We start from the raw sequence: 16,724 nt of genomic DNA on the forward strand, positions 1-16,724 counted from the left end.
CCAGAAACTACAACAAAAGACAATGGAAGGGCATCTTTAAAAGTCCTGGGAAGAAAACAACAGTCATCATGGGATTTTATAACCAGTAAAAATACCTTTCGAAAATAGAAGCAGAATGTAACACTTTTAGACAACTAAAACTTGAGAGACTCAGTCTCCATCAGACCTATACTCCAAAACAGGTCAAAAGAAGTTTTTCAGGATGAAAAAAGAAATGACACCAGATAGAATCCCAGATACATAAAACGAAGAACAGAAATGATACTCCATCAAATGTTTATAATTTAAAAAAAAAAAAAAAAAAAAAAGGAAAAGCTATATTCAACTCAAGCTGAGTAACAATCCAGTGGCAGAGACAAGCATATAAAGAAGCAATTCTATACGGATATAAAAAACAAAAAACTTAGCAAGAGGTATGGACAATGAGTTACAGCAGCAGAGAAAAGGGCACCCAACTCGACCACATAAATACTCCTTTACTTTGGAAATAACTGAGAAATACACAATTGTCTCCGCGTGATTAGAGGTCCCAAAGTGAGTGACTCTGTGTGCCTCAGTACCCCAATTCTTGATATTGGTTTTAAAAACTTAGACCAAAAATTTAAGAATTGGGATTGGTTCCTCCCCCTGTCCTCTGAATCACTACTTCATTGCTGTAACTTCTCCACAGAGATCAATTCCTGAGTGTTAAACACATGCCGACTCCACACACCACACACAAAGTAGCTGAATATGTTAAACTCATAATGAAGTGAAATTAAGCAAAACAGCATTAATGCAGCATCAATATTATAAATGTAAACACGTCAATGAATGGGAATAGTAAGCATAAGCAATTCACAAGTTAATTTGTAAATATATAACCCAATGTCTCCATCAGTGATAGTTACCAAAAAAATTCTAATTTCACCACGAGCCAAAACTTTATAAGATTCTCTCAGTCACTGAGTCCCTTCTGTATTTTATACACTTGTGTTAAGAGCTTGAAAGGCAGCAACAGGCTGAATGCATTTGCTATTTTTTTTTTTTTTTTTAAGATTTTAGAGAGAGAACACAAGCAGGAGGAGTGGCAGGCAGAGGGAGAAGCAAGCTCCTCACTGGGCAAGGAGGTCGATACGAGACTCGATCCTGGGTACCTGGGATCACGACCTGAGCTGAAGGCAGATGCTCAACCGATTCAGCCACCCAGGCGTCCTGCATTTAATTTTTAAAATAAGGAAACTGCCTGGCTAACTAATAAAGGATGAGTTCCAAAACACTTTTATACATAACAATTTCATAGTATTTAACTTATACAACCCCATAAATGAAAAAAATTCCATTATGTTTTTAGAAGTAGAGCTGCATTTGTTTCAATAAACAGCATCATAATTTGTACAACAACAACAATAAAATAGAATGAGCACACCGCCCCCATAGGCTTAGCACCTAAACTCTGGGGGAAGGTTGGATTTTATTCAAGTAGAAAACAATTTCACACATTACCACTAGGATAGCTAAAGGCAAGGTAGGAAAAATTAGCACAAAGAGCCATAGGAGTAGGAGAAAAATACATATAATCCTCCTATGCTGGAACAGTAAATTGAATTTGTTGAGTACCTCGGGCTTAGAGTAAAAGCATCCCCAGGTATGTGATGCTCTTACGGAACCCTATGGGTATATTCCCATCATCTGAGCACTACTGACAAAGCTAGGTACAAAATGAACTTTACTTATCAAATCATTTTAAATGTTCTAAAGTTGTGGAGTGGGGGTTTGTTTTTGTTTCAAGGAAGGATTGCTGTGACTCCACACAGAAATGAGGGTGGGTGTGAGAAACACTCCTAATTTTTCTTTCACGGAATTACTCAATTTGCTTAAAGGCACAATGGAACCCAAGAGCAGAAGTTTTAAATTATTTTGTCCATAAATACACAATAGGAATCCCTGTTATGCTGACTAGAAGTTGGTTATTTTGTATTCAGCAATTTCACTGGGAGGTTTTGCAATCTGTGCACTTGCATAGCTACTTTTCATTTTACATGAATTCTCTTAAAGTTGAGCTAGAAACACAACCCAAGGAGATAAACTATATCAATGACTTGCCTTTGCTGAAGAACTGGTTAAACACACAGAAGACCAAGAGAATTCTATTTTAATGCTGTTTGGAGGTGGTACACCACTCTTAATTAATATGGCTTCAGCTGTGTCTGGGGTGTACAGAGTTTTATAAATTAATATCACTTATCTTCATGGGAAGTTAAATGAGCACCCTACTGAGTATTATCTCACACTGATAATCAGTAATTACAGTTTAAATAAAATTAATTAAACCAAAAACAGGCTCTAAAAAACTATCTGGATTTTAAGCTATAGTATAACACTATAATAGTGACAAAGTTCTTTTACAGTGTTTTAAATACTAACAGCAGTGATATTTTTTTAATTTAAAACAAAAGGAAGATACTGTAATTACTAGCCATTTTAAATTTGAAAAGCCTGAAAAAGTATCCTAAATCTACTTCCTTAGAACCTCTAAAGGGAGTACCTATTTTCATGCAATCCAAGAGAATGAAGCAAATAAAAGTTCATTGTAATTATAAGTCAATTCCATGTGAATGCATACCTGAAATCTAGAAAAAAATGACTTAAAATTATCTACCAATTTTCACGCAATCTTGTACTATATTTAAGAAGATGGGACACCTGGGTAGCTCAGTCAATTGAGTGTCTGACTCAAGTCGTGATCTCTGGGGAGGGGGTGTTGGTGAGATGGACTTCTGCATCCAGGTCTGGGCTCTGTGCTCAGGGAGGAGTCTGCTTCTCTTTCTCTCTCTCTCTCTCTGGCGCGCGCGCACGCTCTCTCTCTTCCCCTCCTCCCTCCTCCCCTCTGTCCCTCCCCCTGGCTTGTGCTCTCTCTCTAAAATAAATAAATCTTAAAAAAAAAAAAAATTTGAGGAAGGAGAAGGAAAAAAAAAAACCTAACAGCTAAAATCGCTTGGCTTTTTAATTAACTTCATTACTACCCAAGCAACTTGCTGATTAAAAAATGGGCTCCTGAGTCTGAATTCTGGATCCTGCCCAGCCACCTGCTTGCTGTGTCAAAGCTAAGGAAGCTATTTAAATCTTTCATAATAATACCTATCCCCGCGAGTTGTTAATAGGAAATGAAGCTCCTTCTCACCTTTCTGCTTCGGGTTAAGGCCTGAAATGCCTTCAGTGACCACTCTATCAAATGGATTCTGTACTCCCCATCATCACCGCACACAGTTTATTCCCTTTTCATGTCCTTTCACAAGACTTGTGAAAACATGTAATTTCTTCATTTATTTTGAGAAAGTTGATGTTCTCTTCCCCACTAAAATATAAGGGGCATGCTAGACAAACCATCAACTGTCTTAGTCACTATAGACGGTCCCAAATAATTCTGACTTGTATAAACAGTAGGGTACTGTGGAAATTATGGAGTGTGGTTTCCAAGACCAGATCATAAAAGACCATACCAGGAAGGCACGCAAGACCTGGGGGAGGTCCACATGGCAAAGAAATGAGCTAAAGAAACTAAAGAGGCCAAGAAACCTCTTGCCAACAGCCATGCGAGTGTGCCATCTTGGAAGCCTAGCTGAACCTTCAGATGACTTATTATATATTATATAGCAACAGAGGACTACTAGGTCCTCAGAGAGTAAGAGTTATATAGCTTGAGCCAACATCTTCATTACAGTCTCATGGGACTCCAAGCCAAAACCACATACTGAATCAACTACCAAATTCCTGCCCCCCGAAAAAGTGCAAGAAACTAAACGATTGCTGTTTTAAGTCACTAAGTTTTGGGGTAATTGTTAACACAGCAACAGGAAACTGTTACAGTCAATGCTGTATGTTCTGCCTATAGCACAGAAACTAGCAGGTAGCTAGCAATCAATTAGCACGTGGTGTAAGTGAATGAGCAATTACTGGATAAAATATATAAGATACAGTACCATCCCTGAAGAAGCTCAACAACTGAAGAAAAAAACAGGAGAAGCCACTATAAATAAAGATAAAATACATAGATGCCCCCAAGAAAAAAAATCACAAGCCAAATAAACTAGCAACAGAAAGGAATAAGTGATTAAATTCTGGGGTGAGGGAACCTCAAAATTTAGAGGCTTGAAAAGAGGATACATCAGGGAACCCTGTAAGGCTGATGGGAGAATTATGGAAGATGGTACACGTTGATAGTCCAAAGACATGCTTGCCTGTTCTATGGTCTTAACTGAAGTGCTGGTGCCATCACTAGGACTAAGATAGAACTCTGTTAATGGGAAATTGGGCATTCATCCTTGCAGGTGTGAAGAACTAACCATGCCAGTCTGAGGCCACATCCTAGCACTCAGGAACAATTCCCACCAAGCCACCCAGTATAACACTCTAACTTTAATAGCCCTCAGTGTTAGAAATGGCCCTTCCTGCCCTTATATTTAGGTTTTAGTGAAATTCTAAGACGTTCCTTAGCCAGAGGCTTTGACAAGAAAGTTTACCATCATACCCCCCCAGAAATGTACCTATCTACAGTAATTTATTCACATTTAAATTTCATAGCTTATCTTATTCAATGAGAAGCATACTCACTAGGTTATTAAAATTCCTTGAAAATGAATTGCAGGGGCACCTGGGTGGCTCAGTCATTAAGCGTCTGCCTTTGGCTCGGGCATGATCCCAGAGTCCTGGGATCAAGCCCCACATCGGACTCCCTGCTCAGTAGAAGCCTGCTTCTCCCCTCTCCCACTCTCCTTGCTTGTGTTCCCTCTCTCACTGTGTCTCAGTCAAATAAATAAATAAAATATTTTAAAATAAAATAAAATAAATTACAATATGCAGTATGCCTTCTACAGCCAACTGTTGCAGAGCTGCCACTGAAGATGCCCACACAGGAAAAAAACGGAGGCCCCCAACAACTACCAGCACCAACTTCCCAGTCAGAAGTGAACACCCTATAAATGGATTCTACAGCCCCAGCAAGACTTAGCATGACTGCAGCCTAAGCCAATGTTGTGCTTACAATCTCATGGAAGACCTCAAACCACCACTATCCCACTAAGCTGCTTCCAAAGTTTAGACCCAAGAAACTGAATTGTTATATATTTATTTTTGTTTTAACCCCCTCAGCTTTAGGATAATTATATAACAACAGAAGACTAATACAGAGCTCCTCACAGGATACTTTTAAATGACTAAAATAGGTATAATAACAAAAACAGTATTATGAAAATATTTTAAAATTTTATAGTAGTAGGTCTTCATGAACTCATCAATAGAACATGGGTAATAGGAAATCTAATTTAAACGTAGTGTTGAACACAAACCACCTTTTGAAGTATCTTCAATCACTAATGTGCTCTGAACGTATCTGTTTTCTGTGGTATAATAAATTCACAGGTCAAATCCTACTGTATGTGTGTGTTTGGAATTTGTTTTCACCTACATTCATAATTTAAAAAAAAAAAAAACCTAAGTTTTACTTAAAGATTAATGAAGATAAAGAAATTAATTTTTTTTCTCTTCCAGTTCAAGGACACCATGCATTTTACTACAGACCCCTGGTGGTCCATGGCCTACAGTTTAAGAACCCCTGGTAGGTACAGAATAACAGAAATCAAGGTGAGAAAGTAAACAACTCAAGTTCTAATGCCTTTCATGCATTGGTGGCAGAAACTACAAGACCTCAAGTTGAGACCAACCAGGAGAACTGCACCAGAAATGCTCAAAAAGAGCTAGAAGCTTTTGAAGGAAGAAGCTAACAGGAATGAAAAGTCTTCAAAGAACATCTAGGTTTCAATTCGAGCAAGAAGGAAAAACAAACATTCAAAGACAGGCTTTGACTGCCAATGGGCAAAGTAGGAGGGCTTGAGAAGACCAGAGGAGTTGGGAGAGGATATCAGAGAAAAAGAATAAATGGACCTGGATGGTCAGAGAGGCATCTAGGTGCTGATATGGATGGGCTATGACTTCTGATTTTGACTTAGATCAACAGAAAATCATCTGAATTATAGTAATAATGAAAACCAATAAGGAAACAAATCATGAAACCATACAGACCGATTCCTCTTAAATCATCTTCTCTCTGTCCCTACTGCCACTGTCCTGCTTCTGGACACCTAGACAACAGCCACAGCCTCCTCACTTACCTTTAAGTCTGCTCTGTCCCTCTATGCCCAAACACTCTGAGCTACTCTTTATATTAAGATCATTTTTATCTTACTGAAATGCAAATCCAAACCAGCCCCTCACTCCTATGCTTAAAACCTTTCAACCTTTGCATCCCCATTATTCAGAGAAGGACATTCCAATTTTACCACGGTTCAAGAAGGTCTGAACTGCACTTTCACTCCAGACAATCTCTTCACCACTCCAGCCCTCTTATGTTGTAGGATCCAGATGTAATGAAAAAGCCAGAGTCTCTTAAAAGTGCATGTTGTTCCCTGTGCCTAAAACCTATCCACAACCACAACTCCTATCCCATCCCCTTAATCTGGCTCATTTCAACTCCTTCTTCAGCTCTCAGTTAACTACATCTTAGGTAGGAGCCTTCCCAACTCAAGACTGGGCAAGATGCCCACAAGTCTGGTGCCTGCCATTACGTAGTAACAACACTATTCTGAAACTACCTCTATCATATGTTTACTCAACCAGGGTATAACAACAGAATTATTATTTTATTCACTACTGGACCTACTCCTAGAATTCCACCTCGTCCAAGCATATAGTGGGTGTTCTATTCGTTTTTGTTAAGTGAATAATAAATAGTTTTCTATCTTCCATGTCTGGGATACAAGCCATTGCTTCTTGCTTTGCCAATTCCTTCCCAACAATATCAGGAAGAACTCCATGTGTTATGGTTTTATATATTGAAAATAACCTAGACTCTTCCTGACACTGATCCTTCGAGTATTAGTCCCCTAGACTGAACACAACCTTGACTTCTGTAATGCAACACCACATGAGAAGAAAAATATCCACTCAAAGGAAAAAACAGTCACTTAAAAAGAATATTCAAAACAATCCCTAAGTTATACCTACTCACATCTTTAAATATAATTCTAATTTCTTATATGCAAATACTATATACATAAAAGGATATATAAATTAGCTCTGTAGATAAATATTACACCTTTTAGAAGACATAGATGAGTAATACCGATAAACAAAATTTCCCAAAAACATCAACAATTGCTATTTGCCAACCCAACATTTCCATTAGGAATCCACTCAGTTAGTAACCAGGAAGTAAAATTATCAGAGTAAAAAATTACTACAACTTCTGCCAGCTTAGATTCCAACTTGTGCTTCAGAAATAGCGGAAAAGTCACCTTCTCTACCAAGTCTTCTCCCAACATCAAAGCGGACCTTACACTTCCAGTGAACACTAAATACAGTGCGATGGGCCTGGAACAGTATCATTGTATACCTATACAACTGTAAACTGTATACACATCTCCTTTCCCTCTGTTCCCAGAGGCAGAGACAGTCATATTTATCTTTGTATTCCTATAACAGTACTAACCACTCAAATGCTTAATGAATGAAGGGAGAAAAGGATGAATAAACGAGTCTGCACACCCACTACATCTTAGTATATTCAACTCTGAGAGCTCTTGATCTTATTCCCAAGTTTCTACTGATTTGAGTAGGAGCTCTCTAAACTATCCCATAAATATTTAAAGATTCTAAGACAGTACTTAAGTGTTACTACTGAAAACCTAAGTACAGGAAGCTCTAATTAACTCATATTAATGGGCTCAGAAAGGCTCACCTGACTTAGTGAATAATTTAAGCTTATAGAACTTATTTGATGTATTTTACCACATACATTCAATTGTCCCAGGCCATGCTAGTTTATCTACTTTACAAAGACAAGTTTCTTTTGAATATATCATTTCAAAGAAAAACTGGAAAATACCATACTCTCTGCATTCTTATTCATGGTTTTTAAACCTACCAAGGAAAATAGAAGTTCATAAAAATGCAAAATGAACTTAAATTATAGTACAGAAAGTTTTATGTCCCATTAGGCCAATAAAGAAAATTTAAGTAATTCTTTTAAGTTAAGCTCTTTTTTTAAAGTTGATGATTTATGTTCTGTTAAGTGAGTTGCAGGTGAGGCACATAATCAGATAAAATGATTATTTTCTTTCATAAGTACAACGTCCAATTTAGCATTTATCCCACAAGGGAGGTCACATCTAGGTAGATCCAAGAATAGCCTGCAGGTAGGCCAAACACAGTCCTGTTAAACATATTCATCTTGGCAACTCTTCTTTGAGCAGACCACACTCACATACCACACTTAGGAACATGCTGGAGTCATCTGGTAGCTGTTATATTGAGTTAGTCACAGGGCCAACAGAGAACAATGAAAGCCTCTCAAAGCACTCATCAGAACCCACACCTAGGTGTTACCTTCAATGGCTTCGAAGACCAATGGCTCGAAGGCCATTACTAGATCGTGAATTGGTTTCCCATACAGAGTTTTCTTTTACAATTAAAAAAAAAAGAAAAAAGATTCATATCCTTTACTCGTTGACATCTCTCATTCGCACACATAAAGGTCTCTCAGTTTTGTTTACTGGAAATACTAAAAATAACTCATTTCTAATTATAGAAAATTTCTTAGAATATTTTTACAATTGTAATTCTCAGAATTAAGATCAATGACTAGGATACAATTTTTCCTTATCAATTTAAAGGTCAGAAGTCTCATACAAATGGCTTCAAGGGGGAAAACCAGAAAACAAGAAATATACTTTGAGATTTTATACTGGCACTCTCAGTGGAGAAAGGAATAGTATTTAAAAAGCAATATAACTCTTTTGGTAAAGACCATGTTCTCTGGAATCAGTCTGTTCTAGTCTTTTCTCACTGCCCCCATGACATTGAACAAGTTATTAAATCTCTCTTGCTCAGTTTTGCCATTTTTCAAAATGGGAGTAGTAATTTTCACAAGCTTCTAAGGGGGCATTAAGTATTTATAAAGCTAACATTTGGAACACTACTTAGCATAAAGCTAACAATTAGAGGGTCTTTATGTTGACTAAGAAATGCCTATCAAGTTAGAGAGGCAGGGTCCTACCATAAAGGCCTTATAGGTTATATTAAAGAGCTCAGGCTTGACTTATAGATAAGAGGTGCACCTAAGCAGTTTCAAATGAGGTAAAATATAGTCAGATATATAATTTAGATGGGTCAGCCTGGTGTGCAGGAAGCTGACTTTTTAGGGAGCAACAAAGTTTCTTGGAAATCCTGACAAGAGATAGGGAGCCTTATGCTCTGATAGAAGGAATAGAGAAAAGGAAATAGATTCAAGAAATCATCATCAAGAAGCTACCTTCTATGAGACAACAGAAACAAGCTTAAGAGGAAAGAAAGTCAAAGGTTTCATGTGGGGCATGTAGAGTTTCAAGTACAGATGAGACATCCATACAAAGGTATTCAGTAGGCCAATGCAGTAATAGGTCTCAACTTAAAGGTCATAGACAAAGACATGGACTAAGGGGATCACCCCAGTCCAGTACTATACACAGAGGAGAGCAGTGGCTGAAAGAAAGAAACCTGATAAATAATAGTTTAAGATAGGCAGGGGAAAACCACACAAAATAGAAAAAGGTCATAGGGATACAAAAATCAATAAAGTTTCTGTCCTTAAAAACAAGAAATATTTGTCCAAAGAGGAAGGGAATAACTATATCAAGTATAGCCAATAAATCTAGTAAATTTCCAAAGACTATAATTTAATGAATATTACTGGGGATAAAAGTAGTCATTTCATAATGATGAAAGATTTACTGCAATCCCAAGTGTATATGCACTTAATTGCAGAGCTTTAAAATATATGGAGCAAAACTTATAGAACTGAAAAGAGAAATAAAAATCCAAAATTATAGTTGGAAACTTCCCTCTTCTCTCTCAATTATTAGAACAAGTGAACAGAAAAATCCAGAATATATGAACAACACTCTCAACCAATAGGACTTACAGACTAATTCTAAAACAAGCAGAATGCACACGTAACATTTACAAAGAGAGACCACATTCTGGAAAGAGAGGATTCGAAAATGAAAATGATTGAAGTCACACAAACTATGGTCCCTGGCCACAAAAGAATTAAGTTTTAAGTCAGTAACAGAACGATCAGGAAAAGCCAAATATTTAAAAGTTAAACACAGATCTAAATAACCAATGGGTTAAAAAAGAAATCAACACGAAATTAGAAGATATTTTGAATATTCAGAAAATGATACAGCTAAAGTAGCTCTCAGAGGAAAATTTATAGTGTAATTTTTTTTATATTAGGAAGCAAAAGCCTCAAATCAATTATGTAAGTTTCTACTTTAAGAAACCATAAAAAGGGGATGCCTGGGTAGCTCAGTTGGTTAGGCGACTGCCTTCTATCCCGGCGTCCTGGGATTGAGTCCTGCATCGGGATCCTTGCTCTGCAGGGAGCCTGCTTCTCCCTCTGCCACTCTGTCTGCCTGTGCTCGCTCTCTCTCTCTCTCTCTGACAAATAAATAAATTAAAAAAAAAAAATCTTTAAAAAAAAAAAAAAAAGAAACCATAAAAAGATTAAGGAAAAAGGAAAGACAAAAGCAAAGTTATCATCCAGAAATTAATGAAACCTAAAACCGTTTTTCTGAGATCAATAAAATTGACAAATCTCTACCCAGACTAAACAGCAGGGCGGGGGGAAGGGGGGGTGGACAGAAGACAAGTTACTAATCAGGATTAGAAAGGGGGGGAAAAAATCAGTAAAGATCCTATATATAAAAGGATAAGGAAATATCACAAAAACCTAATTCAAAATACAGATATGAAAAAATTCCTTGAAAGCCCAAAGCCCACTCAAGAATGATTTGAATGGCCCTGTATCTTGTGATAGACATTACAAGATAGGAATAGCAAATAAGCACAGTAAAAGATGCTCAACATCTTTAGTCATTAGGGGAAACAATTTGTCAGTTTCTTATAAAGTTAGTCATAGTTACTACCTGATTCCCCTTCCAAAATGAAAACCAGTCCACAAGAACTATACCCAAATGTTCATAGCTTTATTCAGTCCCCAGAAACTAGAGACCCAAACTACTGAATATAGAAACTGTAGTATGACCAAACAATGGAATACTATTCATTAATAAAAAGAACAAATTTCTGATACACCAAAGCACAAGAGGGGTCTCAAAAGCGTTATGCTAAGTAAAAGAAGCCAGACACTCCATTTATATGAAATCCTAGAAACTGAAGCTGATTCATGATTCCCAAGAACCAAAATGGGCAGGGAGGTTGCAGGAGGGCAGGAAGGATTGACCATAAAGAGCACAAAGGGAATCTTTTGAGGGTGATGGAAAGCTTTTCTATCATAATCATCATGTATACATGATTGCATATATTTGTCAAAATTCATCAGGTTACACCCATAAAATTGGCGCACTATGTTCTAAGTAAATCCTTCCTCTTTCTTCAAAAAAAAAAAAAAAAAAAAAAAAAGGCATATTCCTACCTATACCACTAGTACGGTGAATGCATAGTTCACCAAGCATGTTGGCAGTATTTCTCCCTTAAAAAGCTCGATCACCAAGGATACCAAGGCTCCACAGCTAAATGAGTCCTGCGCATTCACACTGCTAGTAAGTGGCAGAACTAGGACCTGAACCCAGACTTCCACTTTCAACCACAGGTCATAAAGTGAAGAGCAGACACTTGGAGAGACCAGAGGACCTCTTCTGGTTGCTGTCTAAGCCAATGTCCATTTTCAAGCTACGGTTGTGAGCCATGTGTGGGACAAGAAATCAATGCAGTGGATCTGATCTGCACCCGTAACTTTTTTTTTTTTTTAATGGAATGAAGAGGAGTAAAAATACAATAGAAAAGAGTGGAAAAGATCAGAGTTAGCAATGCTCAGAAACATTAAGTAATTGTTTATAAAATTGTTTCAGTTGTGGGAGAATTTATATGTGTATGTGTGCTGGGCTACAAAATGAAGGGTACTTCTTACTGTAGGTCCTGGCCAAGAAAGTTTGTAAATCATTACTGCAGGCCACACCAGAGATTATGATAGTAATACGGGCTGCTGGAGAGATAAAAGACAAGACAATCAGCAGGAGCCCCACACTTTAAACAAATAGTTGTGAGGGATAGTAAGCAAGTTAAAACAACTTCTAGACCACAAAAACACTCTGCGGACACACTGATGGAGAATTCAGCATCATGTCATCCACATTCAGTTTCTTTCTGTTTACCTTTCCAAACTGGGCTCCCTTCACTGCCTTTGTCTCAATCCTTTTGTCTCTCCATGGAAAGAGCTCTTTTCAACCCAGATGTAGACAATGGATGGTTGTAAACTAACCGACTTGTTCACCTTGCATTGCTCTTTATACATCGTGAATGCTCAAATATTTGTAGACAGAACACAGTTTCAAGTATATAAACTCTGCCCAGGGATCTCCACACCAGAGCAGGACTTTCTTCCCACAACTGGACAGTGTCCTATGAAATCCTGACTGTAACTCAAGAAATAACTTGAAACGTGAAATATTTTTGTAGCCCTTCATCACAACAAATTAAAAAGAGATGGATTTAGGGGCACCTGGGTGGCTCAGTGGGTTAAAGCCTCTGCCTTCGGCTCAGGTCATGATCCCAGGGTCCTGGGATCGAGCCCCACATCGGGCTCTCTGCTCAGCAGCGAGCCTGCTTCGCCCTCTCTCTCTGCCTGCCTCTCTGCCTACATGTGATCTCTGTCAAATAAATAAATAAAATCTTTAAAAAATAAAAATAAAGAGATGGATTTTTAACATTAGTGCTTCCCAGAATGTTTCAACTTAATGTTTCTAAAATACTCATTCAAACATGTGACTATAGGTGACACCATTCTTATGCCCCTTCTCTCAAGTTCTGCCCAAAACACGCTATTCTCACATTAAAGAGTTCTAAATTGGGGCACCTAGGTGGCTCAGTTAAGCGTCTACCTTCAGCTCAGGTCATGATCTCGGGGTCCTGGAATCCAGTACTGCATCAGGCTCCTCGCTTAGCGAGGAATCTGCTTCTCCTTCTCCCTCTGCCTGCCTCTCCCCCTGCTTGTGCCCTCTCCCTGTCAAATAAAATCTTTCTTAAAAAGTTCTAAATTAAGAATACATATTCGACATGTATGTGGGGCGGCCACTTTAGAAAACATTAGCAGCACACACTAAAGCTTCCATAGCAAATGCTTCCCTGAGCTCTAACTCCCCAGAAACACTTTACAGAGGCTCTAAGATATCCAGCTACCCTTACCTCCTTTCCTCCAAGTTGTGCGCTGGTCTGTGACACAGTGTATAAGGCTCAACTACAGATGTATCACATCACCCCACTGTCTACACTTTGGAAAATATTTTTTAAAGGAGTGTAAAAGGACAGAAATGAATGCGCCATTCAACACATTTCAGCTTAAGCAAAACTTGGAACTCTATGAGGAAAGTAGAGAAGGTATAATTAGTCCTGCTTTACAAATAAGTGAACAATCAAGCTAACTGATTTGCCAAGGTCAAAGAGCTAAGAGGTGAAGTTCGGTCTTTCCACAAGAGTTTCCGGATTCCTCATCCAATGCCCTTTCCACAGTGCATCAATCGATGAGTAAGGTTTGCTTTTCAGAGCTTCTTATTCAGCAGAGCCAGGCTTCTTCTCTACACTCCACAGCAAAGCATCCAGCTGCCTGCTTGATCCTTCCCTGGACTTGAGCCCCAGCCTACGCAAGAGCCAGGCTAAAGCACAAGAGCAGAAGCGAGCAGTGGGAGCTGGGGAGACCAGTCAGCTGGTCAAGGGGGAAAAGGTTAAGGAGGAATCTAGAAGAAACATTCGTGGGCACACTGAAGATAAAAGCAGGGACAAGGCAACCATCAGGGATCCAGGCAGGTCGTCAAAAGTCTGACAGCAAGCTCTTACCAAAGCTGTTTTTTGTTTTTGTTTTGTTTTTAAAACTTTTTTCCCTGTACAAAGGCAAGGGTCCATTTCTGGAAAGCCCAACCAGGACCAAGCTATCCCCATGTCCAAGGAAACCACAATACTACACAAGTAATCAAAAACAGGGATTCATTCTTTTATTCTTTCAATGAAAAACTAATGAAAATGCTTACCATGTACCAGACAGCATACCTGGAATTAAAATACTGCTTCTTCCTTGAAGATGTTTAAACTAATGAGAAGATCATAGAGTGATATACTGCTTTGATAGAAATACCACACAAGACACTATGGTAACTTCCCAAAAGTTCTGACCTTCCCAAGCCCGTTTACAAGGATGAGGGGAGAGCAGGGATGGAGGCAAAAGGGAGAGAGAAAACTACAGTCTTCACTGAGGAGGAGCCCATTTATTAACATATGATCAGAGCAAGGCGGCTTCCAGAATGACCTGCTGAGGCCACTCTAGAAAAGAAACAGGACTGTTTCTAGAACTTAAGAGTAGAGGCTGTGGTTGGCAATGTGCAAGGTCAATCCTAACGAGGGTAAGAGCAGCAGCTAAATGAAGAGAGGAAAAAAATGCTTAGTGCCCATAAAATATGAACAAATCTCACATGTCCTAGAATCGCATTCAGCAAAAGAAAGGAACAAAGTAGCGATACAAGCTGCAACATGGATAACCCTTGAAAACATTATGCAAAGCGGTCTTTTGTGACTGAATGCTTTCATGTATCATGACTCCACTCACGGGAAATGTCCAGAAGTGGCAGTCTCTAGATTATGTAGCCTGGCCATTGCCTCGAGCTGGCAGAGTTGGGGATGAGTGACTGCTTATAAGTAGGAGGCTTCTCTTTGGGTGGTGGAAATGTTCCAAAATTTGGTTGTGGCGATGCCTGTACAACTCTGAATACACCAAAAACCATTCGTTTGTACGCTGTACATGGGTGAACTATATGCTAGATGAACTATTTTAAGAAGGCTCTTACAATTCTTTCATTGTATATTCTCATGGATGTTCAAACCAAAAATTGCAGGTGGTTTTATTATCAGTCATAAGCAGCCATATGAAGGCTAAGTTAGCACAGCAAGCATATGGTTTCGGAGCTTTGTGGAACAAGATTCAAGCCATAGCTGCACCCCTGGCCAGCTGCACATACTTGGGCAAACTGCTTACTTAACCTAGCTGACCCTCCGTGTAACCGAGGGCCAAGATGAGGACAATATCTACCTTGTGAGGTAAGAAATTACATGTCCTCTCTGTAAGCATTCCATATCACTACAACTTTCTAAATGCTGTTATATGAAAAACATTATCCAGAAAAGCTTACCTCAACCTTCTTTGCTTAGATCTTACCCAGAGAAATAAAACAGAATATTCTAATTGAATTTCTTCCATCTTGCATGTCAAGATCTAGATCTCATTCAACTCCACATGTCCACTTTATCCAAGTACCCAAGAGAGTCCTTTGGATAACAGAGGTGCCAAACACTTTTTTGAGGGCTTACTAGGTTCTAGGCACCCTGTTTCATATTAAAGGTGAATTTAAATTCAAAACCAGGTCAACAAGGCACTGTGCTTTGTCCCACCATGCTGACTTTTTTTAATATTATTATTTGGTGGACCTTGTTGCTGTTCTTATTATCCCTTATCATTAGCCACGAGTTACATTCAAAAATCTATTTCTCAAAAACATGTACTCGAATATACAAGAAATCTGTAACAGTGCTATAAAGTGTACATTACTGATAAGCAACAATAGGCAGAACAAATAGGAAGGTTCTCTCGTTTTTGAACAATATTTTTTTTAAAATACGTGCATGAGATTTTAGTCTGGTTTACTTTAATTAGCAACTACATATTTCAAAATGCTAAATATCTTTAGCAATTTTTTTTTACCTCTTTCTGAAGTGCGCAATTCATCCCCAAAGAATGAGAGCTGATTTGAATGATTCAAAGTTGACTAACAATTTGTAATTAAACAAATTTTTTAAATTAACATATCAACTAGTTCCTTTTACTATTTAAAAGCAAAAAATGTCATGTATTTTTTTTAATCCGTTCTGCCTCTTTGGCACTATACAAAACAGCATATTTCCAAAACAAGCAGTTTCAAAGGTGTTAGCATAGCACAGCATCCACGTTACATGGTTAGTTAAGATTCACAACGGAAGAAATGTTGAGCATAACCTTACCATATCATCCGTCAGTGTCTTAATATTTAAATGCTGCAAATGAAAGAAACCAATCATATCAGTAATTTATAACAGCTTTTTTTATTTTAGTTAATAGAATACGTTTAAAAATTCTACAATGCTAAGTTGAATGTAATTAAATTCCTGACAGTCTAATAAAAATGAATTCTATATTGCTTTAATCACCTTCTCAAGAAGATGGACAAAAGGAACCCTGAATAGTGTAATTTCAAACGTTTCTCCAGATTCTTGGACTTGCAAACCTGATAAACTAGAAATCTGTGCTACAACAAATATACAGTCCTGATTAACAATATTTGTTACCATTAAGTATATGGACTTTGAACACAATGGATAGGGAGATTTAAAACATGAAAAAAAATCTGAACTACAAGACAGTGAAACTTTAAATCTACCATTAGCATGCAGCATAGTAGATAATGAAGTACTTTGCTGGCTTAATTAACTTAAACAATTCTAGTAACGAAGAGAGTACTGGAATGACTATTTGCATCTTTAACATCAGTTTGATTTATCACCAGTGGTGACAGTAGACACTTTTCAATTTCATTGCTAGCTTCTTTGAG

General features: G+C 38.0%; 1 protein-coding gene across 4 annotated transcripts in view; it reads right to left on the bottom strand.

Moving 5' to 3' along the window:
• The window catches only part of DIAPH3 (diaphanous related formin 3), a 510,449-nt gene that overhangs the window by 465,106 nt on the left and 28,619 nt on the right, over positions 1 to 16,724 (bottom strand). For 2 of the 4 annotated variants that reach the window (XM_047720090.1, XM_047720088.1), the window contains exon 2: positions 16,138 to 16,170. The exons of the other annotated variants lie outside the window; for them this stretch is intronic. In XM_047720090.1, coding sequence (XP_047576046.1) covers positions 16,138 to 16,170 — 33 coding nt within the window. The remainder of the gene's footprint in view (positions 1 to 16,137; positions 16,171 to 16,724) is intronic. 4 annotated transcript variants of the gene reach the window in all.

Source organism: Lutra lutra, chromosome 3 (genome assembly GCF_902655055.1).
Source record: "Lutra lutra chromosome 3, mLutLut1.2, whole genome shotgun sequence".
NCBI lineage: Eukaryota > Metazoa > Chordata > Mammalia > Carnivora > Mustelidae > Lutra > Lutra lutra.